Genomic DNA, 25,713 nt, shown 5'->3' on the forward strand with positions numbered 1-25,713 from the left:
TGATCACAACCTCTGGCTCCTCTGTGGGTTGTGCGGGCCTTCCCTTATCTGGGTGCTCTGATTCCATCTTAGACCTCCTTGTTTCTACAGGGGCGACTGCTGCTGGCTGTGGCTGCCTTTGTGGCTCAGCTGGAACCTGGACAGTTGTAACATCTGTGGGTTCCACTGCTGCACCATCAGAATCTCCTTTTTCGAGGCAGGGGGAGGGCTTCTCACCAGCTGGGGAAATGCACTCCTTCAGCACCTCCTGCATCTCCCTCACCAGACCCCCACCCAGTCTGGGTGGTTCATATCTGGGGTGGCTGTGGGGCAGGGTCAGGCTCTGGGGCAGCAGCATCCCTGGTCTCTGGGGCCGTGTCAGGTTCTGGGGTGGGTGTCAGGGTGGTTATCCAGGTTTATTATTTTTGTCATAATTTTTTATAATTTTTACAGACAGGATAAAAGCGGCCACTTTGGGGCCCACGGAGACATTTCTGGGGCACATTTGGGGCAATTTTGTGTCTGGGGAGGGAATTCAGAGAGAACTTGAGGGTCTGGGGGACCCCTGGGGGAGCCGGGCGGGCGCTTGGAGGGGCACTCAGGGATCCTGAGGGGCAGTTCGGGGTCCGGGGGAGCACTCGGGGGTCCGGGGCCCTGGAGGTCAGGGAGGGGAATTTGGGGCTCTTCGGGGTCCGGGGGAGCACTCGGGGGAGCTTGGGGAGATTTAACCGGGTTCCTCAGGGCTCAGGGCGCGGCAGGAATTTTAGGCGCGGAACCATGTTCTGAGGGGATCTGGGGCCGCGGGGGATGAGAGGGGAGGAATTCCCAGAAGTGGCTGTACCAGGCATCTGTGGGGCTGGGAGCACTCAGGGGATCCGAGGACGCTTTTGGGGGTCCCGAATGGGCACTGAGGGCACTTGGGGATCCCGGAGGCTCTGGGGGACGCTTACGGGAGAGATTGGGGGTGGATACCGGGGTTCTGTGGAGCGCGGGGCATGACGGGCGTTGTAGTCCCGGTCCCAATGGGGCTCTACTGGGCTGCGGGGCATGATGGGAGATGTAGGCAAAAGAAAAGATGGCGCTGACTTCAGGCACCGCCCCCATACCACAATCCCTGGCGCTGATTGGTTGGAGGCAGTGATGGGCGGGAGCTTTGGCCAATGGGAGGCAGCAGAGGCGGGACCAGCCCATTCAACCCCTCCTAGCACAGCCCAGTTCATCCCAGTACTGCCCAGTACAGCCCCAGTGCCCCTCCAGGCCCTCCCAGTACAGCCCAGTTCATCCCGGTACAGCCCAGTACAGTCCCAGTGCCCCTCCAATCCCTCCCAGTACAGCCCAGTCCCTCCCAATACACCTGAGTTCATTCCCAGGCCCTCCCAGTTCCTCCCAATGTCATCCACAGTAGGCCCCAGTGTTGCCCAGTCTTCCCCACAATGTCCCTGGTTTGTCCAGTATCCCCCAGTTTCACTCCTAGTTTCATTCCCAGTATGTCCCAGTGTGTCCCAGTGTACCCCCACAGTCCATCCCAGTCCACCCAGATTCCCCCTCAGCATTCCTCATGTTCCCAGGCTGTCCCAGTCCCCCACAGCATCACTCCCAGTATGTCCCAGTGTGTCCCACAGCATTCCCAGTGTTCCCCAGTATGTCCCAGTCCTCCCCAGTGTTTCCAAGGACAGTTTAATTTCTCAGGGCTGCCGTGGCAGCCAAACCCAGCAGTGGGGTCAGTGCAGTGCCCATGGCCACAGCCCCTTGCAGTGCCCAGTGCAGCTGGGGCTGATGATCCACCCTCACAGCTGGCCCAGGGCTGGTCTGGAGTGGTTTTGGTGGCATCTTGGGCTGGCACACACCTGAGGAGGGTGTCTGTTTTCATAGAGAAACTCAGGATTTTAGATTGCTCACAACTAGAAAAAGGGAAAGCCCCTCTTAGGCTGGGTGTAGCCAACTCTGCAGGCACAGCAGGTCCCAGGTAAGTGAGGACAGACAGGATGGGCTGGGGCAATGTGGAGCAAGGTTGTCCACGCTGGGCCAGAGCTCAGGGCACAGCTTCTCTGAGCAGGCCAGAGTTCCTGAGGGGAGACCCTAGGTCAATATCAATCACAGAATGCTGCAATCGCCTCTGATCTAGAGAGAAATGTAATAAAATACACCCTTTAAAACAGGAATGTGTATTTCTTACAAGCACTTTGAAATCTTTCCCCAAAACTGGAATAGGAAATCTTTAATGACCCTTTCAGGGCTTTGGTGTTGTTTACATCAGACTCAGTCACTGAGAGTCTCTTCAAAAAACTTCTCAAGAACTTAAAGTTAAATTTAAACTCCAAAGTTTCTTGAAGTTTTAATGGGTTCTACTGAGGGACAGGACTGAGAAAGTGTCCCCAGGTTCCAGTCAGAGCAGAACACTGGAGGCACTGATGACAGCTGGGGACAGGCAAGGGAAAGGTGTCTCTGGTGCTGAGCAAACCTGGGTGTGTTTCAGGAATGCAAAGGGCCCAGGCCTGAGCCCCAGCCCCTGGCAAGGCAGATCCTGTCCCTCTCTCATTGCTCAGGGCTCTTCCCGGGATGGGCACTGGGATGTGGGGATGTGCAGTGCCAAGGGCAGGACCATGGGACAGCCCCTGCCAGGCTGCTGAGCAGGGACAAGGAGGCACTGAGGCCCCAGGGCTGCAAGGGTCACTTGTCCCCTGGTGGCCTCAGGCCCAGGGCCAGCAGCCATGGCCAAAGGGCTGCACAGGTTGGCTCTGTCAGGGCCTTGCAGCTGCTGCACATCCCTGTGCCCTCTGCAGCCCAGGCTGTCCCACGGTGTCCCTGCCCTGCGCCTCTGTCCCTGCAGGCTGTCGTCACCCCCAGCTGCCCCACCTCGCTGGCCCTTCCTTTGCTGGCAGCTCTGCCTCCTGCTGCCCCTGCCCGGCCACACAAAGCCTTGGGCTGATACCAAAAGGGTTCATTCAATTTTTACTCTGCCTGGGAACTTTTAACACAGGAACAAGGCGTGCAGGAGCTGCTTTTCCAGCAAGGACAGTTGGAAGTGTAGAAGACATCTGGCTCAAGGGTGCAGTGATAGAAAAAGCAAGGACTGAACTTGGGAACTTGGGGTGGGTTTTATGGAAATGGGTAAATTATAATACACATTTAGTGACTATGTATAAGCAACACACTGGTAGAGTTTCATGTCCATATAAGGTTAGGAGTTATCCCTCACTAGACCTCAGGCCTGACTAAATGATACCCTCTTAAATAGCAAATTAGTGTTAAGGAGCCTTGTTCTGATATTTCAGAGATTTGGTGGCCATGGGGCCTCACAGAACCCAGGAGTCAGCTGTGACTCTGTGCAAACTCATGGAACAAAGGGTCCATGGTGACACAGTGGAACCCCATGGAACCAAAATCCGTTTTGGCACACTGGGGCCACATTGAACCAATGGTCCATTGTGACACCACGGATCCAAGGAGACCATTGTGATCCTGAGAAACCTCTTGGAACCAAGGGGTCTTTCTGACACAGCAAGGCCTCATGGAACCACAGGTCCATTGTGACGCTGCAAGGTCACACGGAACCAAGGTGGCCATGGAACCAAAGTTCTGCCATGGAACCTCATGGAACAATGGGACCATGGGGACACTGTGGAACCAGGGAGACTGTTTTTGGCAGTAAGAAAGCTCATGGAACCCCAGGTCCATTGTGACACAGCGAGGCCTCATGGAACCAAGGGACAATTGTTAAACTGTGTGGCCCATGGAACCATGAGCCATTGTGACACAGCGTGGCACCTCATGGAGCCAAGAGTCCATTGTGACACTGTGGGGCCCTGTGGAACCAAGGGGAGCACAGTGCCTTTGTGGGGCCTCATGGAACCATGGAGACTGTTCTGACACTTTGGGACCCACTGGAACCAAGGGGCCATTAGAGCATGGCAGGGCCTCATGGAATCAAGGGGACTGCAGTGAACACTGTGGGTCTCCGTGGGATGAAGGGTCCAATGGAACCATTGTGTCACCATGGTGTCACTCTGGGGCATCCTGGAACCAAAGGTCCATTGTGACCCAGCAGGGCCTCATGGAACCATGGAGACCATTTCTACATTTTTAGGCCTTGTGAAACCAAAGGGCCTCTGTGGCACTTCAGAGCCTCATGGGGCCAAGTCTGTTGTCACACTGCCAGGCCTTAGGTGTGGGTGCTCTGCTTGTTTTTTCTACCTGTGTCCTGGTCAGGATTGAAGGTACTTGAGACGATAGTTCGTGTTCAGACTCAGGTGCTTCTTGTTTCTTATCAGTGCTGCAGCCTCACAACTGTGAGTTCTGCAGTCTTTCATTAGAAAGTCACAAAATGGACAAATATCTCTTGTTACAAGGTCTTTTAAAACTATCCAACCAATAAATGACACCTAAATTATTTCCCCTTGTAACCCAATAACTGATCCCTCGAAGCCTGCAATGCAGACTTTTCTGTCCAATCACAAAATATCACCCAAACCCATGAAGAAGAAGGTAAGAAGAAGGTCAATAAGAAGAACCTGTCTCCACCCTAAAACCTCCATATTGCTACATATTTATTACTGTGTTCTAAAACCCCAAACTCTAAGTTTTCTGTCCTGTGGTAGTATACACCTCTAACCTACTATGCACTTGTAACCCTGTAGTAGATAGGGACAGGCAAACGGAAGATTTCGGGATGTGACGGAAAGAAAGACCCCCATCCCCCTCTCACCCTGCAACATGTTATCCATTACCCCAAAGAATGTAACCACACCTAACCCAGTAGTTTTCCACTCCTGACTAACCCTAGAAACCCTACCAACCCCCCCCTGACGTAGCAGAGTCCCCCAAGACTATTTAAACCCATGAGACAAGATAATAAACGCTTTTCGACCGTCCACCACATTGGTGTCCAGCACGTGTTGTTAGCCCGAGTGGCCCAGGGGAGACTGGGCTGCCGTGCTGTTCCTTGAAACCAGGTCGCCTTTCCTTCCCTTGAAGGCAACATAACTGGTGCCGAAGCCCGGGAATAATTCGCTCGGGCAGCGGGTGTCGCCTGGACAAGAGCAGCGGCCAGACCGGTAAGACCGTGTTCTCGGCAAGGGAGACGTCCCAGGACCCGCGATCATCATGGATGCCATCGCCAGGGTCGTAAGTGAGGTTCATAAGCAATGGGGAATTGAGTGTAAGCTCAAAGACTTTTATCTTGCTATAGCAAGGCTGCTTGAGCTTGGGGCAATTGAACGCCCTGTGGATGTTTTGCATCCGGAGATATGGGAAAAATGCACAGCCGCGCTGGCCGAGGACACGAAATCCTCAGGCAGCGGCAAATGCCTTAAGGCGTGGGGAAAAGTAGAGAAAGCCCTGCGCAGAGCAATAGAAGAGCAGGAGACATGGAGCGCAGCGCGTACGTGTTTATTAGTTACACCCAAGCTAGGGGTAGGAGCAGCAACGCAAACTACCCCTGAGGGCGATCCGCCCGGGAGCGGGGATCCGGGGGGGGCCGGCGCGTCGCTCCCCTCCCCGGGCGGGGGCCCGGGACCCCCCGCGGAAACCTCCCAAAAATTCGCGGCTTCCCCATCCGCCCCGCCACCGCCGGTCGATGACCCAGTACCGGAGGTGCAGCAGCGCGCAGAGCTCTGTTGGCGGGGACTGGCGAGGGAAGCCAGAGGCGCAGGAGCCGCGGCTCGGGGGGAGATCCTGCCCGCGCCGCCTCCATACCCCTTTGAAAATGGCGCTGGCAGCCAAGGGGAGGGGCGGGGCACGGGCAGTCTCGGCGCAAAGAGCCCAGAGGCGCGGAGTTTTGCTAATGTGCGTGTGCGGGAGAAAGAGGAGGAGAGCGGCAGAGGGCTCAGAGCCGATCAGCAGCCGTGCCGGACGCCGCTACCATGTAAGGGAGAAACCTCCCCCTGCAGGAGGCAGGGCGAGCCCGGGGGGCGGCAGCGGCGCCACCCCCGGGGGGAGGAGCGGGGTCGGAGCCGCGCAAAACAGCACCGAGCCCCGGAAGTGCGCTGGCATTCGACTTCCGACTCAGAGTCCAGCAGCAGCTCCGGCAGCTCGGAAGAGCTGCCGGGAGCCAGCTGGGTCTCTAAGACGAAGGGAACAGAGCTAACGCAATTTAAAACAAAACCAAGTAAAGCTTTAAGCCGCACCGAAAAGCAGCCACAATACGAACCAGCCCAGTTTACTGACTGGGGAGAAATAAAAGGGAAAAACACAACCCACCCCAAAACCTTGCCCCCAAAAGTCACCGACACCCCGGCTGGCCATGCAGATGTATTCCAGATAAGCCGCACAGCCGAGTCCGATCCAAACCCAATTTTTCGTATGCTAGAAGCTACCTTTCTAACCCTAAACGAAACCAAACCGAACCTGACTAACTCCTGTTGGCTTTGTTATGATGTTAAACCCCCTTTCTACGAAGGCATTGCTTTAGACACCCCCTTCAGTTACTCCACAGCCAGTGCCCCCCACCAGTGCAGATGGGACACTCCCCGCAGAGGAATCACCCTGAGTCAAATCACAGGACAAGGCAAATGTTTTGGCAATGCAACTTTAGCAAAGCAGAAAGGCAACTTCTGCACTAAAGTTATCGAGCCCAACAGAAAAACCAGTGAGTGGGTAGTCCCATCCGCATCTGGGATGTGGGTTTGCCAGCGATCCAGAGTGAGTCCTTGTGTGTTCCTTGCCAAATTTAATGACTCTATTGACTTCTGTGTCCAAGTTCTGATTGTTCCTAGGGTCCTGTACCACTCAGATGAAGAAGTGTACCACCTTTTCGAAGAACCTGACAGACTGCACAAAAGAGAAATAATCACAGGTTTAACTATCGCAATGCTGCTCGGCCTGGGAGCAGCTGGTACAGCCACAGGTGTCTCAGCCATCGCAACCCAACAGCACGGACTCTCTCAGCTGCAAATGACCATCGATGAAGACCTGCAGAGGATCGAGAAATCCATCTCCTATCTAGAAAAATCAGTCTCTTCGCTTTCAGAAGTAGTTTTACAGAATAGGCGAGGACTGGACCTCTTGTTCATGCAACAAGGAGGACTGTGTGCAGCTTTGAAAGAGGAATGCTGCTTTTATGCAGATCATACGGGAGTCGTTAAAGACTCCATGGCAGAACTCCGAGATAGACTGGCTCAGAGAAAGAGAGACAGGGAAACCCAGCAGAGCTGGTTCGAATCCTGGTTCAATCAATCACCTTGGCTCACCACTTTAATTTCCGCCCTGGTAGGTCCACTGGCAATACTGCTTTTAGCTGTTACCATAGGACCATGCCTGCTGAACAAGCTGGTCTCATTTGTTCAGGCCCGTCTAGAACGGGCAAACATTCTGTTTGTAGGCCAGCAACAAATGCTGTAAACCAAAAACTGCGAACACAGTCAGCTGCAAAAGCCTTCAAAACTCACCTTGCGAGATTTACTCAGGTTTACCAAAACCCTTTTTTCCTTACCAAGTTACAAGTTTGTGCCTCACTCCAGTGCCTATATCTACGACTACCTCATGTTACTTATGAAAAGGAGGGGGGAGATGTAGTAGATAGGGACAGGCGAACGGAAGATTTCGGGATGTGACGGAAAGAAAGACCCCTTCCCCCTCTCACCCTGCAACATGTTATCCATTACCCCAAAGAATGTAACCACACCTAACCCAGTAGTTTTCCACTCCTGACTAACCCTAGAGACCCTACCAACCCCCCCTGACGTAGCAGAGTCCCCCAAGACTATTTAAACCCATGAGACAAGATAATAAACGCTTTTCGACTGTCCACCACATTGGTGTCCAGCGTGTGTTGTTAGCCCGAGTGGCCCAGGGGAGACTGGGCTGCTGTGCTGTTCCTTGAAACCAGGTCGCCTTGCCTTCCCCTGAAGGCAACAAACCCCAGTGCTATTAATCAATTTTGGGAGCCTTCTCCACAGCCTCAAGTCAAATGCAGTGTTCTCTTGCAAGTCTGTTGTTGCGTCTCTCGAGGCAGGGCGACCCGGTTCGAGAAAGACACGACAACTAACTTACAGGTCGTTTAGGCCAATCACTCACGAACACCAATGTGGTTGATGGCAGAATGGCCTTTATTTCCTCTTTGAATGGCCTTATATAACTATTGTCTGCTTACATCATCACTAATCTCCTATTGGTTAACTAGACTGGTGGGGCAGGGCCCTATCTTCCCGTACATCTCGGCAATCTTCCAACCGAACTTCCCTGTCTAACCACATTTCCCCCCCGGCCATGAATAAACGAAACTACATAGCACAGTGTAATAACAAAACTGTTAGCTCAAAATTGTGTTAGTTATAACAGTATAAGTGTAAAAATTGTAATAGGCAAATTGCAATGCTTTAAACAACTGACTAACATAGCCATAAAAACTACTTATGACAACTGTCTCTGTTCTAACAGCATAATATCAATTCTGCTTAAGCAAGCTCTAACAAATTGCACTAACTTGTTAAGAACACAAGGACCAAAAAGCAATGCAAGTAAAATCATTATGATTGGTCCCATTAAAGTGGATATTATAGTGACAGACCAAGGAAATTGGTTAAAAAGCGAGTTTAGCCAGCTTTGCTGAGCATCTCTGTCCTTCTTGCGTTGCGCTAGCCTTTCCCTGAGTTCTGTCATTGAATCTCTGATTACACCTGAATAGTTGGCATAGAAACAACACTGCTCTTTCAGGGCGGCCACAAACCTCCTTGGTGCATAAGTAATACGTCTAGTCCTCATCTATTTTGCAACACTACTTCGGAAAGCGAACCAAGAGACTTTTCTAAGAAGGAAATGGACTTTTCAATTATTTGTAGAATTTTGTCGATGGTCATTTGAAGTTGTGTTAGGCTCTGTCTTTGGGATATTATGGCTGGGGTGCGGGTCGCAGTACCCGTTGCTCCTAAGCCGAGGAGCACTGCAAGGGTAACGCCTGTCATCAGCTCTTTTTTGTCGCTGAACACTCTTTCCCTGGTAATGATCTACTTCATCCTCTGGGTGGTACAGGATCCTAGGGACAATAGCGACTTGAACACAAAAGTCGTTAGTACCATCAAAGTCTTTGGTTGATATACAAGGACTAATACCTGCATTGTTGCAGGCCCACGCTCCCGAGACTGAGGGAACAACCCAGGAGTATGATTTGTTGATGACAGTAAAATTTTTACAAATATGCCTATTTTGTTGAATTAATTTTTGGCTGCCTACACAGGTTCCTTGGCCAGTAATCAAAGCCAAAGTAATTCCTCTCCGGGGGGTGCTCCATCGGCATTGGGTTGGGTTGGGATCCTTGGAATAAGTAAATGGGACATCGAGGGCTACATCCTTGTAAAATGGAGGATTGGTGTCATAGCAAAGCCAGCAGGAGTTCGTAAGGTTTGGTTCAGACGTGTTCAGTGACTGAAAGGCAGCGTCTAGCATACAGTAAAATAAGTCATGAGGGGTTGCTTCGTGCACAACACGGGGAAGCAAAGGACTTTGTATGGTAGGCTTGGGTACAGTGTTAGCTGGACTTACTGTTTGGAGGTTGATTACAACTCTTTCTGGGGACCACGCCTGGTCTAAAAGTTTGTTGGGTCCTGTGGCGGTGTTAGGTTGTGGAGGGGCCTTAGTGATCTGGACGACTGTGCTCAAGTCTGTGTCCCATTTATGGAGAAATATGGACCACATTCTGCCTAAAAAACAACCTTTATCTTGGGGCTGCAAAACTGTCACCTCTAAATGGGTACAGGTTCCACGCGAGTGTACATCTACCCTACCATTCACCCCAAAAGTGGGTGTCTTACAGCCATGTGGCCAATACTTCACTTCTAAAAATGCATCTTTTTTGACGGGATTCCATCTATTGCTGGTTACAATGGTCTCGCAGCCCCAGTATTCACAAAACCAATATCCTGGATAGGTACAATAAGCTTTCCCTGGGTTGGAGCTGGGGCACCAATAAGTTCCACAATTTATACACTTACCAATGCCCAGTGGATGAAATATATCTTTGAGGGTGACAACAAAACTGGGGGTGTTGGCTACGGTCTTACTCGCTATTTCCCTGCCATCTGTAGGATTGCGAAGGAGCCATGTGTATGGCTGATAGGGATGGTATTCTGAGCTTGTCTCCCCTATACAAAATATCAGCAGGAACAGGAGAATACTGAGGCACGAACATTGGTTGGGGTTTACCATTGCTGGGTTCTTGAACGTCATGGGAATGGTCTCGCCTTTTTTTCCCTTTCCATTACTGGAGCGCAGAACTGACTGGGGTAGTCACATCACCAAACCTGTTAAAAGAAACTCAGAATTTTCATTAGTTTTGTTGTGCAGCATTGATTTTATGGACCTTAGCGGACACCATTTAATGTCACTATCCTTTTTTACTGCAGCATAACCCTGGTCTGCCAGTACCAATTTCCACCCTGATTCCCACTCTCCCAGTTCATTTTTAATACTGACTGGTGGGCCTTCCTCTAGTGCTTGAGTGGCCCAGTGTTTTTTAATGGGACAACGTGTTTTGTCTCCCCCGGGGAATTGGTTCAACGCCAACAAAGCAGTGGCTAGCAGGCATGGTTGCTCTTTTGGGGGGATGTTTTTGGTGAATCCTTCTGCCTGAGCTAGAGTCTCTAGTTTAGACTTCAGGGTCTGTTTGGCTCTCTCGATGATAGCTTGCCATGTGCTGTTGTATGGAGTTCCATGTGTCAGAGTGATGTTCCACTTGGCAACAAATGACTGAACTGATTTAGAGATGAAGTGTGACCCATTGTCTGTCTTAATTTGCTTTGGAATGCCAAGCCATGCCATTACCATCAACCAATGCTGGACAGTTGCCTTAGAATTTTCTTTTGCTTGCTGGGTTGCGATAATCACGCCGCTATACACGTCCACTGTTACTGCAAGCCAGGCTCTGGGCTTTAATATTTGACAGAAAGTAAAATCTGTTTGCCAGATTTCTGAAGCTTTGAGACCTCTAGGATTAACTCCGGTGGACTACAACGGTGTTTTCTGGCAATGAGGACAAGTGGCCACTACATGTCTGGCGTCTGTAAGTGGAATGTTGCACGTTTTAGCAAGAGCCTTGGCTCCCACGTGGAGCGATTCATGTAATTGTCGTGCCTCTTGCAAAGTCCAGAGTCCTTTTGCTGCGGCGTCAGCCTTGTCATTTCCATTCTGGAAGAATCCTTTGACGGGACTGTGACTGTTAATATGGATGATCGATACGGTGCTTTGCCAAGAAAAGAGTGCTTCTTTGATCATGATGGCTGCGGAGGACATTGAAACACCTGGTCTGGACATTGCCTGACAAAGCTTGGCGGTGAACATAGAGTCTGTCACGATGCTGAGGTGTTCGGATTGGAACAGTCCACACGCCAATACTATAGCGGATGCTTCCAAGTGTTGGACTGATAGCGACTTGTCAATTATCTTGACACACTGCCAATGCTCTCCGATTTTGCTACACCACAGCTGCGGTAGAGGTAGTTGAAGATGCATCTGTAAAGACAGTCTGCCCCGGTAAAGGTCGATCTATAACTTTCTGTGGAAGATTGAGGTCTACCGTTGCTAGTAGCTAAATCCATGGTGGATTTGTAGTGTAACACAGTTCTCCTGCAAACCCGAAGAGGGCCAGAGCTAGATGCTCTGAGATTGCCACAGATGAAGCTGGAATCTGTTTACGAAAAGGTAGGTATATCTTTGCAGGTTCAAAGCCTAAATGACTCAAGGCGAGCCTCCTGCCTTTCATGATAAGGTTTCCAAGGCATTGCGACCCCTGGGGTGAATGCACATGATGTCTTCCCGAAAACTACCCATTGGTATTTGTTTAGCTATGTTAGGGGGCCCTTGCACCAATGCTCCTACCCCCACCTCCCCCGTTAAAGTGCACGTACAAGTCCAAGGGTAAGCGTGGGTTCCATCTGGAAAGGACTCCAGTAGACATTTGCTGCTCAATAAAGTCAAGTGAGCGTGAGGCTACTTTGGTGAGAGTCTTTTGTTCCCATGGGTGTTTTCCTTTAAGGAGCTCATACAGTGGGGACATGGTTTCTGGTGGGATTAGGACAACATTGCGCAGCCATTGCAAAGATCCCACTAATTGTTGTGCGTCATAGAGTGTCTTAATATCACGGCGGACTTTTATTATTGGAGCTGATGCGTAAGAGTTAGTGATCTTTACGCCTAAAAATGTGACCAAAGGTCCTTTCTTTATTTTTGCATCTGCTATTTCAAAACCACTGGTCTTCAGGACTTTTGATATTGTTGACACGAGATGATCTACTTGGTCTGGGGTTGGTGCGGCGACAAGGATGTCGTCCATGTATTGCACTAAGGTGGCATTCGGGTTCGCGGTTCGGACTGGCGCTAGTGCTTGGGCCACAGTAACCTGGCAGATGGTGGGAGAATTAATCATTCCCTGGGGAAGAACTTTCAATTAAAATTGTAGGTTTGGCCGCTGGCCATTGGGAAACACCACGGAAAAGGCAAATCACTCTTTATCTTGTTCATGCAAGGATATGGAAAAGAAACAGTCTTTAATATCGAGCACTGCACATGGTTGGTTTTCTGGAATCATGGAATTGGCTGGTAACACTGTTTGCACTGGACCCAGGGGCTGGATTTTCTTATTTACGGCACGCAAGTCGTGGAGGAGGCGAAAGCCTTCGCCGCTGCGTTTTGGTATGACGAAGACTGGCGTGTTCCATGGGCTGACAGATGATTCGATATGTCCTTTTTCTAATTCTCGCTCAAGTAGCTGAAGAAGCACTGACATTCGAGGCTCAGGGATGGGCCACTGCTCGACCCACACTGGATCAGATGACTTCCAGGTCAATTTAACTGGGGATGGTGGATACGCCGCAGTGGCCCTTAGGGTAAATTTGTCACCTTGCATCTTAGCTGAGACAGGGCATCTTGCCCTAACAAAGGTGGGACATTGGATAGAACATAAACATAAAAGTTGACAGTCTTTTCAGGCCCTTTTTCAGAGTGTAAGGTAATTGCTATTAATTCTACGCTTTTCTTGGCGACTGAGACTCCTCCAACTCCACCTATGGTTGAAGCTTCTTCTAACTTCCAGCTTGGGGGCCAATATGTTTGTGGGATAACAGTCACGTCGGCACCTGTATCTATTGAAAAGAGACACTGATGGCAATGTCACCTGGCTGGGAGCAGCGCGAGGACATGTGCTGTTGACAGATCCCCCATATTATTGGGGGCTGGTCGCATCCCACTGCCAGGGCCACCCAGGGACCCCTCTGGGGGTGACAGGGGCCTCGTTCCCCACGTTGCTCTGCTGTGTCATGGGCGTGATTGATTCTTGCGGGGGCATTGACTGGGCTATAAAGTTGGTTGCCTCCCGGGGGGACAGCAGGTTCGGGAGATGTTCGCCCCATTTGGGGTTTGCATAGGTGGGCCGCTAAATATCCCAATGGGGAGGGGGCCGCATGCAGCCCATCTGCCCCCTCCCCTGCCCGTTTCCCTGTCTTTTTGATTTGCATTCTCGGGCAATGTGTCCCTTCTTGCCACAGGCCCAACACAGCCCTCTGGGACAACTCTGCAATGGAGGGAATGCCGGACCACCTGCGTCGAGGCGATTTTGCACAGTCATTGCATTGGCAATAGCAGTGCAGACTGCGGCCTGGATTGGAGCTAAGTGTTCTTCTCTCACGACATGTTTAATCATCGTTGCAATGCTGGAACCGGGTGGCAGAGAGCGTAGGATTTCTTTGGTGGCTAAATTACACTGTTGGGGCAAACACTCGATAACAACTGGGCCCTTGGCTTCTGATGGTAAGTTTGAGGAGTCTACAGCTGCTTGGAGATGGTCTACAAACTGAGTGAAGCTCTCACTCTCACTCTGTCTTATAGTAGACCATGGGGGTGGTTTAGCAACCACTCTGCATACTGTACGCATGGCCTCTTTGGCCGCACGGGTGGTAGCAGCTACATCTAGGGCTCTTAAATTCTGAGCTTGTGCCTGGGGGTTAATCATTGTTGGGTCCGTGCCCATTAGCTGTTGCAAGCTGGACCCCTGTAAAGGGTGGTTTTCCCCTGAGACCTGGGTCAGTAACTTTACACAATTGTCTTTCCAATTCCTGCCTGAAAACTATCATTCGTGCCCCGTCAAAAATTATTTTGCATGTCTGTTTAATGTCAAAGGGGAGCATATCATCATTCCCAAAGACATTGTCAATCAATGTGGAGACCATGGCAGAATTGATTCCTTTGTCGGCAATTGCTTTGACAATCGACTGTACGTCTTTTGCATTTACGGGAGAATAAGTTTTTTGCCCATTTGCTTCCCGAACCAGGAATGATAAAACCCCAGGCAGGACCCAATTGGCGCATGCACTCTGGATCTTTTTCCAGTCTGTGAGGGGCATATCTTTTCCTCTACCCTTTTCGGCCGTGCATGGAGGGGCTCGGTTTTTAATAGTATTAGGGTTTGGTTTGACTTCCTCATTTTCCGAATCTAAGTCTGAATCAACTACAGCCCAGCTGTTCGACCATTCGTCCCAGCTATAGTCCGAGTCAGAGGCGGAAGTCGACTGGTAGAACGATTCCGGGCTGCGGTATCTTTTTGTTGGACTCCGCCCTCTGCTTTCCCTTTGCCTATTGGCAAGTTTCTTCCTCCCCCTTGGGTCTCTCTGCCTCCCGGACGGGGAGGTTCTTTCCCTGGATGGTTTGCGACGTGCTCCTTGATTGGGTCTTGTGTCCCTGGGCAAACCTTCCCAACTTCCCCTTTTTTCCCACGCGCGCGAGTCTGCGGCTGGCGAAGACTCTAAACCCTGCCCTTCTTCATGCTGGCTAACGCCATATTGCGGAGCATAGGGTGGGGGTCTGTCGGAGTTCCTATCAGGGCTCCAGTTATCAGCAGGGACCTCAGCATTATCAATAGTCTCATTACTCGAGTGCTTTTGTTCCGCGGGTGAATTACGGACAGGACTAGGGGACCACGAGGATAAAGGGAAGTGTTCCTTATCTTTGGGTGATGAGTCAGTAGACTCAGTGGAGCGTCCGCTAAACAAGGTTTGCGTGGTTGCTCTGACTCCTAATTTTGGAGTGACATGAAGGCAGTTCTGAGCTGCCTTCAGGTTTCTTGTTCTTGCAGCACCTTTTGCAGTGTCCTCCCCCATGATTTGAGGCTCTTGCTGGAACCTGAGCACATGACATCATCCGCGAGTGCCTTGGTGCATTATTCCCAGCATTCCGGGTGGAGAATCTCCACGGGGCAGTCAATGGCCCCTATTTGCAGCATTCATATGACTGCACAAAGTCTTTAGGCTTGCAATCAATACCAAACTGCTTATGCAGTTGCAGTACTACCTTGACGAGGGCTTCCATCTCGTCTGTACGGGAGCATCCTCCCAGCCGAAGTCGGTCCTGCCGCTCCGGCCACCTTTCACTCGTCCAGCGTGAATCCCGATCCCCCGGCCGGGCCTTCCCGTATGTGGGGGGGCGTGTTCCTGGATTTCAGCACCACTTGTTGCCTCTCTCGAGGCAGGGCGACCCGGTTTGAGAAAGACACGATGACTAACTTACAGGTCATTCAGGCCAATCACTCACGAACACCAATGTGGTTGATGGCAGAATGGCCTTTATTTCCTCTTTGAATGGCCTTAAATAACTATCGTCTGCTTACATCATCACTAATCTCCTATTGGTTAACTAGACTGGTGGGGCAGGGCCCTATCTTCCCGTACATTGCGGCAATCTTCCGACCAAACTTCCCTGTCTAACCACACATGGAAAACTTTTGACTATACAGGATCCTGTGGGTCCATTGTGCCCCAGACATGTCAATGGGTGGCCCTGTTGTAATGCCAAATAACAAAGAGAAGCACAAATGACACAAAGAACACATGGCAAAAGAGAAAGAGGAAGAGGAGAGGCCCAGTGATGAAAGGATGTGGTGAGACACTGGCACATCGAGTGAGCTACACTCCCATAACCTCCAGGCTAGATAGGTCTGGGTCTCACATTCTCCTCTTGGTTTATTTAAATTTTATTTATTTATTTACCTTTTTTTAAATCATCAAAATAAAATATATACACTTAAAAATATGTAATCAAAATTTCAAGATACAATCAAACACATTTATTCAAAACTACATCTAAAGATCAGAACCTATGTACATCTGTAGCGATGAAGACTAAAGCATAAATCCTATTCTTTAAACACTCTTCAGGCAGGCAACAGCTTCTTCCTGAGCTTCTGGACAGGAAACAAGGACTTTGTGGGTAAGAGAACATTGGAAGTGTCCAGAGAAAACTTCTCAGTAAGACTGTGACCAGTCAGATCTGCAAAATGAAGACACAAAGTTTAACAGAGGCAGCAATGCAAACCTAAAGCATCTGGAGCTCCGTATTTCATGGGACTCATTTCCTGCCAGTTTCTAAACAGCTGCACAGGGAAACATGCTCCTGCCAGCAGACAATTGAGGCAGGCCAGGGGAAAACCCTGACCCACTTGCACAGGTCTGCCACAGGAACAGCCTGGCCTCTGGGCTGCCCTGGGACAGCAGGGAGCCCAGAGCCCTGTGCTTTCCAGGAATGGCTCAGCTGCACCTGCACCCTCCTGCTCCTCTCCCTGCCCCACAGATGAGCAGCCCTACAGCTCCAGGGGCACGGGGAGCACAGCTCATTGCAGGGGCACACGCAGGGCACAGCTGTTCCTTGGCAATGTGCACAGGCTCTCTGGGCTGCTACACGACCCTTCCTCCCACCAGAGAGTGGCCCAGCTCCCCCTCACCTCTGTGTGAGGCTGAGCCATGCTCAGCCTTCCGCTTGTCCTCAGTCTGGAGTTGCTTCAGGCCCCATGACTAGGTAGGGCGATGGAGAGAGCGGGGGCAGATGCACACCCTTCCTTAGGATTTTGTCATTTTTGGCACAGCTAAAAAGGCAAATCTGGAGGTGTCCAACTCAGCATAGGTCAGCTTCCTGGAGAAGATCACGTCTTCACCAGCCCAAAATTTTGGACAGGTTTTCCTGCACGTGTGGAGGCTTGCTGGCAGCACACTTCTTCAGCTTGGTGCCCATCACCTCGTAGAGGGCAGAGGCAAGCTTGGTGGCCACCATGCGGACGTTGGCGCTTCGGACAGGCAGCGCCTTGTTGTCCAGGAAGGACCAGAGCACGGGCAGGGCGTCGTGCTGGACGACTTCAGGGCTTATTGCATAAACCCACTGCACAAGCACTGCCGGGAGAGAGGCACAGCTTCTTAACCACCAACCTCAATGCAAACAAGGCTCTACCTCTGCTTTTGCTTCTTGGAAGCCTCTCTGGCTAAGATCAGCAAAATAGCACACAGAACCCCGTGATCCAGAAATGGGCAAAGCAGCTGATCATCCTTGAAACAGAACCACCAACCCCTCAGGACTAAATCCTCCAACCAGAGCCTTGTCCCTGTTGCAGACTTCGTACCGTTACTAAATTATTTCATAATCTCTTTCTGCATGAACAATGAATGAAATGCCAAATTGCCTTTTATTTCCATTAAGAAGTTGTCTAAACCCACAATGAAGAGTTGGAAATGCACCGTAGGGATGATTCCATTGTTGTAACTTTGATGTCAAGTGCCAAATCTGGCTCTTCCCTTTGCTCAGTGGCACACAGCAAAGGGCAGTATTAGCACACACTTCAAAGCTCCAGCCCACCAGGGATGGCTGCTGCTTGACAGTTGGATTAGAAACGTCAGTGACAGCTGATGTCTTTGGCAGAATGCTCTTGTGGCTTCCAACAAAGACCTTTTTCAAACCTCAGGGTGTCTTAGATAATTACCCAGACCCCACTGATGGGGCATTTCAGCATCTCCACATTTTAAAATGACATTTTAATGCCATTTCCCCTCCCAATGTTAATTGCATTTTTTCTTAATAATGCACAGTGAAATAGGGACATAGAGGGAGAAAAATGCTACACAGGGCACTGAAATGTAACAAAACCACAAGTGTTTTCTCATATTGTCTCTGAAATCTGCTCTCTGCTCATTTTCTGAATTCAACTATATCAAACACAGACAAAAATTTACTACCAACAGGCTCCTTGCATGGCAGATTGGGCTGAGAGATCAAAACCTGATATGATCTGGAGACCATTCTTATTTTCTGATCAGGCAAAGTGTTATCTAGTAGCCATTTCTTATTCTGTGGTGGAAGAGACTTCATTTTCTTTATGCTGTTAATCCACCAGCAGTCATCAACATCAAAACAGCTCCTGAAAGTACCCAAAACCAATTCTACTAAGCAGGAAAAGGATGATGGTACCCACTTTAAAATGAGAATTCAATTGAGTTTAAATGTAATTAAAGATATCAGTGACTATTGAAGGTGAGGAACAGCTGTCTGTTCCTACTCAATCTCAGAGAGAACATCTGCTTTTTCTAAAGTAATCCTGATTTATGGTTAATTCCTTAATTTGAAAAGGAGATCAAAATAACTGCCAAACTAAATTCCCTATTGCTGGAGATCTACTTTATTCAAATGCTCTTTAAACATTCTCTTAAACAATGCTCTTTGACATTCCCAATCACTGAACATGCCCTTTTGAGACACAAAGTGTATTAAACCTTGTGTTTAAAGAGGTTGGCATAATTAGCAGTGCCATTAACCCACCTAAAGCAAGGCTATCAATCGTCTTCTCTACTCTATATTGAGATTATTGTTTTTCCATTCCTTGCCTATTGCTGACATAGCAAGCTCCTCTGAGGAATCAATGATCAGCTGCCTTTGTAGCATTTTGGACAGTGCTGACACAGGAAGACGCTGTTTGCACAGCCTGAAATGCTCAGTGCAGTGCCACTTGGACAGCACAGCCAGGGAGCCTCAGCACTCTGCCTCTGCCCCTGTGCCCCCAAAGGCTGCCTTGCACTAAATCCATGCCTCTAATTTGTCTGTTGACTTTTGACCTAAGCTGTGACCCCCAGGCTCTGCCCGGTTCAGCCTCATAACTTTCCAAGAGAAAAACAAGAATTCTGTGAGGACAAAACATACTGATCCCCTGAAACAGCATTTGCCACCGTTTTCCCTAAAAGATCACAGATGTCCCTGAGCTTCCAGGAGAGGAGCCAGCTGGGGTATTTTTAGCCCCTTCCTTTCCTGGGGGTGGTTCTGAGATGCCCCAGTGAGAGCTCAGCCCCCAGGCCCAGCGCCGCCCCCATCTCAGATGCTGCACAGCTCTGCAGCAGCAGGGAAAACCTGCCAGAGACACCTGCCCTGGGCATTGGGCAGGGGGGACAAGCTCAGCACCTCCTGATTTGGAGGAGCTACTCTGCTGTCTAATCCCAGGCATTCCCTGTGAATGCTCCCTGGGAAGACCTCTTGGCTTCGAAGGGGAGGCCGTACCTGTGATACGCTCCGCGACATCCAGCAGAGCTTGGCCACTCAGTTGGCTCCACTGGTAGCTGAACTCTTTCAGCAGTGATACTTTATCTACAAGTGAAACACATGCTTCTGCTCACTCTTCTGAGGTCATAGCAGGAAGGACAGTGGGGAGGGAAAGGGCAGGGGCAACCCCATTTTATAAAATAAAGTACAGTTCTGCTGACTTTTGAATCCTTTTCTTCTTTCCTTCCAGCCTACTTGGCAGGGCTTAAAATTCCAAAAGAAAAGCTCTCCTTTCACATTTGTAAATTCAAACTTGTCTGCTGTACCAGGAGCTGTGTTCAAACATTTCACATCAGGGACCTCAAGAGTTCAGTCACATGTAAGCAGTGAAAAGGTTTTGCATCCCAGAGCAAAAAGGAAGAACCCCATCCTTGGGACACAGAAAGGCACTGAGTCAGGCAGTTTGTGAGTTCACAGAGCAGCTGAGGAAGAGAAAGTGGAAACTCCCTTCCAAGAGATGCCTCTTCAACACTCCTTTTTTCAGGCATATTTCCCCAGTGCATCATTTTCAGAGCTGACATAAATCTGCATGGCAAAGCATTTTAGAGCAGCCGTTGCCTATATAGTTATTCACTCTAGCCATCTTGCTTCATGCAAAACATGTGGAACAAGACTGGGTTTACACCTCTTTGTTATAAAGAAATGAATTTGGTGAATCTTAAGTTCCCCTCTGAAAACAGAAGACAAGGAAGAAAAGTGGAAAATAGGCAGCTAATGCCTACAATGCAGAGCCTTCCAGGTGGCTGCTCTGCAAAAGATCTGAGGGCCAGTGTCCCTTCATGCCAACAGCAAAGCTGTTCATTTGGGAAGTCAGATGGGGCCCAAGCAAACTCCAAAACCCCTTTTGCCTCTGAATTGTAGCAAAGCTGTAGTCCAGGACTCTCTCTTCAGACAAACAGCACAGAGCTAATGGCTCCGGGACTTTTGGGAAATGCTGATCACATTCAAGCCTCCTGGAGGACTGGTGCATAAGGGCTGCACCTCCACAGCTTCTGGTGGGTGTCAGCTGGAGCGTTCCACAGCCAACAGCAGCTATCAAGGCACTCAGCGGTCACTTGTGTTGGAGAGACAGAGACGCAGTTGAGGAGAGTCCATGCCGGGGATCAGCCTTACCTAAATGAGCAATGGATTCTTCCAGTGCTTTCACAGCTGCAGCACGAATCCTGGGATCCTTTGAGTTCAGGCTCTTTGTTATTCCTTCCACCAAATCAATCATCACCGGGTTCAAGGCATCTTTCAGGATCCCTGTGATTTCAGCCAGCACGTCCAGCGCCTTCTGCTTCACTTTCTTGTGGCCGTCAGATATTCTCAGGACAAAATAATCAAAAATCTGTGATGAGAACAAACAACATGAAAGCTGGATTAAAATGTCCTTGTTTGAAGAGTGGATGTAGCAGTTAGCAATGTAAAAGATGCAAGTGATCCTTTCTGTCAGGTCAGCACATGCTGGCACAATGTCACTGTTTTCCTGCGGGCCACTCACTGGAATGGTTGGCACAACCTCATGCTGCTTGAAAGATTTTCTTCTGTTTTTAAGAGGTTTGGTTGGGGACAGAATCGTTCCTATGGTATTTCTCTCCATCTATAAACCATGAAATCAATTCCATTTATTAATGCAAAAGACTATGTTTGCTTCAGAAGTATGGAAGCAGATGTTTACAATGTCTGGTTTTCTACAGTTGCCTCAAGTACTGAGGGCAATGATGATTTTGCCAAAACTATGGCTGGAGGAGATCTGTTTTCTTTTCCTTGTCTCAGAACCAGTGTCTGGAGAAGTGCAGGGCTCTGATCAACTCTTCCAGGATCCCAGACCATTTCTCTAAGTAACAGGTAGACTTCTGAAATTCAATCTGCTCTACAGCTCTCATTAGAGCAGGTTCAGTCCCTTGACAGCCACATTATCAGGCACCTTTTCCTGGAAAAGGGGGGAAAGCAGCTACTGGGAGGAGAAGGCAGAGATGTGTCCTTAGCTGTTTTCCTCCTTCTCCAAAGAAGGGTGAGCACTGTCTTTACAAGGAGGAATAGGAACAAGGATGAAAATGTGTAGCCAGAGTTGTGCCTGTACAAGACAAGATGGATGATATAGAAGTATTCTTTTTAAAAAAATGGGTTTAAACCAACCTAGCCTGATACTTCTCTTCCTATGCAAATCCATTTTTGGTCTAGAGAATAATTGCCATGCTTCCAGTGGCTGCATTCCCTGCACTTAACCCAACTGGGAGTAGGAGAGAGCAGCAGTTAGAGCAGCAGAAAATTCTGTCATCCTCTGGTGATGAACAGCATCAATAGGCACCTGCCAGACAAATACAGCTGGACTGAAATAACTTGTCCTGAAGCCTGGACCTGAATTAAATTTGCCTGGGTAAGAGGGACCAGCGTGTCCCAAACAGCCAGCATGGAGTGTCAAGACACACTGAATTAACTTTACTGCTAAAGGCTTAGGAAAGGAGCTAAAGGAAAGGAATAACGAAGATGCCGTACATACCTGGACAATGTTAGTGGAGATGAGCTGGGGGCTGCTTTTGCACAGGTCTTGGAGGAGTGCCACTCCTTCCATCCGTGTCTGAAAGCCCTTGGCTTTCAGGAGATTGTAAAGCCTCTGGAGCAGCTCCGTTTCTTCCACTGCTGGAGGTAACATCACCTGGGCTTTTGCACCGTGTAGGAAGTGTCCATCAGAGGTAGATTTCACCCTGACAAATAAAACCAAATTAGAAACCTGTTGGTGATAACACCTTCGGTTAATTGTGAGCAAAACATCTTGAGGAGCTTTCCTAATTATGTGATTTCAAGCTAGAAAATCATGAGGCTCTGAAGAACAACGTGGGCCTCATGCCAATCACTATGGGAGACAATATGCAAGTAACATTCTCGCCAGTTCTCATGCAAGAATACCAAGGATGAGATGCATCTGATCTATCTTCAGATGGCTTCCAAGGCACACAGCTCACATTGCTTTGTGGAGAAAGAGAGATGCTACTTCCAAGTTCAAATGCCTCCTCATATGGGACGTGTTTGTCTTATAATAAGGAAAACTCATCACTCTGGAGAAGTGTCTCTACAACCAGGCACAACAATCTGGAAAAGTAGCTCAGATGCATCTGAACAGATGAACAGGGCCGTATTTGAATGATTCAGAAAATCAGTAACAGAGATAAAAACAGAAGCCAGACATCCCAGAACTGTGCTCACATTTCATTTACTTCCCTAGAGACTAGATCCACAGCTTAACAACCCCACTAGGAACGATTCTCCTGGATCAACCTGTCTCTTCCATGAGCATGGGAAGATGCTAGCTATGCTACTAAGGCATGTGGTCATTTTCCTGTTGCCGCTGAGCATGACAGAGCTAAATAAATCCCCTCTGTTATCAGAGAACAGGTACAAGTAGCTCTGCAACTGCCAAGAAGAGACAGCAAGGAGCAAATTCCTGTCTTGAATGCTGATTGCACAGGACAAAAAAAACCAAACATGCTGTCCATCAAACAAATTATATGAAGGACAAGAATATCAAAACACCTGTTGACCAAAGTTGCTCAGGAATTGCCTTGCTACTCACTACTCAAACTTGATACTGTTTGAGGGTAAGAAAACCATGATTCAGCCAGGCCAAACCACATGGATGAGAACTGCATCTTTGTGGAATGGCATCTTGCTTCTAGACTGGGCCTTCTCATCAAAACACCCATCTGAAAAAGACTCCACTCAGATAAACAAAAACCCTGTTTGAATTTTGAAGTTGTGTTCAGCATAATGCAGAGGTAGACATTTTCTTATTGTAGACCATTTGTAGGGAAAGGAAACAATCTGTGGAACTGGTCACTGCCAGAAAGATTTTCCTGAGGAAGAGACATGTAAACTTGTCATGTGCTTTCTCACATCTAACAGAAGTGCTCAGTACCGTTTAGTAGAAGACAATGTGGCCTGGGGCTTCTTTGAGCCATCGTTCCTCTTCTTCACCGGCTCCTTGACAGATGGGCGTTCACCCCTCTGGTTTTCCATCCCCTACAAAGACACGGAGAAACCCCATCCATCTTTAGAATATAAAAATGGAAATTCCCTGTTTAAAACACAAGTTGGAACCAGGATCACTGCTACCAAGACTTAGGGAAACATTTCCTAACTTACAGATGGAAACAGACCAGAGATTCAGTGATATCAACTCTTTGTTTTCAATAGCCCAAGGCAGGTGATGTGCGCTACCAGACTGAGAAGAAGTCTAAAATCCCAAATTCATTAGTCTTGAATATAAATGGGAATAATGAAAACTGGTAGGCAACGGGTGTTCTTAAAGGAAGCAACAGAAAAAACTGGACTTTTTGGGGGATGGCCCATTGTGTTGGAAGTCAGTTTGGTTCAACACTCATTCTCTCTGGGCCTGCACAAAGGCAAGCTCCCTTCTATAATGTTGCTAAAAGAAATAAAATCCTCCCCCAAATAAACAAAGGATTTCCCACTGGATGCTGCTGAATTCAGCAAGCTTCTTCCAGTTCCACAGGGCTTGACAGCAGGGCAGTATTCCCAAAAGACAGACAGTAATTGTAGTAACCAGGATTGACTTGGACATCTTCTGTATGTTTGGAAATTTTCTTGCTACTACTACTTCCAGTGTCTTTTGCAGAGACTCTGTTATCTTCAGAAGCACAATTCTCACTTAATTGCTTTCCTAGGGGCAGAGTAGGGAGACAGCAGCGGGGGACTTACGCTTAAATGTAAATCCATTTTCTCCTCTTTCCTCTTTGTGACCAATATTCAAAATATTCAAAACCCCACTTTTTCCCTAATAATATCAATTCCTTTGTGGTCTGCAGATGAACAGGCTGAGGATTAACAGCTCATTGCCAGAAGCAAAATGATTCACCACAAGAGGAATGACATAAGGACAGATTGGCTGTGTTTGATCTCATATTAGCAGTGGCAATACTTGCACAAAGGAGACATTTCTCCTGACAAACACTTACTTTCTTCTTAATTCTTGTCAGAATATCTTCCAGATCACGGGAGGAAAGAGATTGTTCCAAAAGCGTTTTAAATTTTTGATGATTGAGAAACAGTTTCACCATCTCCTGTCCATAATGCCTAAGGAAGGACAGCAGGAATGACAGAAGGAAGAGAGGGAGGAAACAAAGGAAAGGTGAATAAACAAAGGAAGAGTGTTAACAGAAGAGGCTGATACCTTAAACTCAACAGGTGCAATCCTTGCATGAGAAGGCATCACCTACTCAGCAAAGAGGGAGATGTACTTCCTCTTGACACTGCACAGTGCTGTCAGCTGAGCACAAGAGGCAAGAGAAGGTGGGGCAACAGAAAAATACCATTTCACTCTGAAACTGCGGGTGTGCTTCTGTGGGATCAAAGATCCCAGGGAACAAGCAAAACACATCTGCTGTGTTGTCAGAGCCTATTATCAGTATCCTTCTACCATTGCACAATAATTTGTCTTTCTTTAACAGGGAGGGAAGCCAGGGCAAAACACCTCATGCATCCTATTGATTATTCTATGCTATATGTATGCACAGGGGCAGCTAGTTGCTGTGGTGTTCTTGGCAGCTGTTAATGGGAATTTCACCATCCAGGTAAGAGGATCTTGGTGGTTTGGGTTGATTTTGTCACTAGGAAACCACAATTTTCGTGCTGAAGAAATCTGGAGGTCACTGAGCCACAGATAACAGCATTGTAGAAATCTGCAGAGCAGGTTTAGAATGACTGACTATGTTGGCTAAAGACCCCTGAAATGTTTCTAGGAAAGTCTTAAGTTAATGAGAAATGGATGTTTGGGATCCTTCAGGGATGAACATTAGTCAACACTTTGTGTTGTGCACCTAAGGCCAAACAAAACTGTTGGACTGGTTACTCTGAGCTCTTTTGATCTCAGTAAAGAATCCTTCAAGCCACAGGCAGTTGGCAATGCTCCTTTTTGCTGGCCAACCTCAGGTTACCCAGTACAGTCATTTCCAGGCAGCCCAGAGCAGTGGGCACAGCACCAAGGCTGACCGAACTCAAGAAGCATTTGCACAGTGCTCTCAAGCACATGGAGTGACTCTTGGAGTGTCCTGCACATGGCCAGGAGATGGACTTGATGACCCTGATGGATCCCTTCCAACTCAGCATATTCCATGATGCTATGACCCTTATTCACACAGGGTGGCAACTTCATATTTCCTTTAGTTCCCACTCTTCTGTGGTTTTACCTTTCTAGCCAGACACAAAATGGTTTTCCTCTTTTAGGAGGTGAAATTAAGATCATTACCTTGTGTCCTGGTGACAGTCCTGAGCGAGCTTCCCTGCCACGTGTGCCAGCCTCTCAGCCCTGGGTGTGCCTGCCAGCTTCGTGACTCCAATTCTCTGCACCAAGGACAGGAGGAGCTCGGCCGCGCACTTCCGCACCTGGGCGTGGCGGCTCCTGGGAAG

At 48.8% G+C, this 25,713-nt stretch overlaps 1 protein-coding gene across 1 annotated transcript; it reads right to left on the minus strand.

The window, feature by feature from the left end:
• Positions 1-16,030: 16,030 nt before the first annotated feature.
• Positions 16,031-25,713, minus strand: LOC144247938 (TOG array regulator of axonemal microtubules protein 2-like). Its single transcript, XM_085563850.1, has 7 exons — positions 24,264-25,713; positions 23,204-23,307; positions 21,791-21,995; positions 20,419-20,635; positions 19,264-19,350; positions 16,676-17,117; positions 16,031-16,224 (listed from the first exon to the last, which is right to left on the minus strand). The coding sequence occupies exons 1-6, from the start codon at positions 24,363-24,365 to the stop codon at positions 16,882-16,884; spliced, it is 951 nt and encodes a 316-aa protein (XP_085419976.1). The 5' UTR covers positions 24,366-25,713; the 3' UTR covers positions 16,031-16,224; positions 16,676-16,881.

The sequence above is a fragment of the Lonchura striata genome, chromosome 31, assembly GCF_050655825.1.
Source record: "Lonchura striata isolate lonStrDom1 chromosome 31, ASM5065582v1, whole genome shotgun sequence".
Taxonomy (NCBI): domain Eukaryota; kingdom Metazoa; phylum Chordata; class Aves; order Passeriformes; family Estrildidae; genus Lonchura; species Lonchura striata.

Coding starts and splice junctions, on each gene's coding strand:
- LOC144247938 (XM_085563850.1), bottom strand. CDS start 24,365: ATGGTGAAACTGTTTCTCAATCATCAAAAATTTAAAACGCTTTTGGAA. Junction 20,636..21,790: donor TCTCCACTAACATTGTCCAG/GTATGTACGGCA, acceptor TTCTCATCACAG/ATTTTTGATTATTTTGTCCT. Junction 17,118..19,263: donor TGTCGCGGAGCGTATCACAG/GTACGGCCTCCC, acceptor CTCTCCCGGCAG/TGCTTGTGCAGTGGGTTTAT.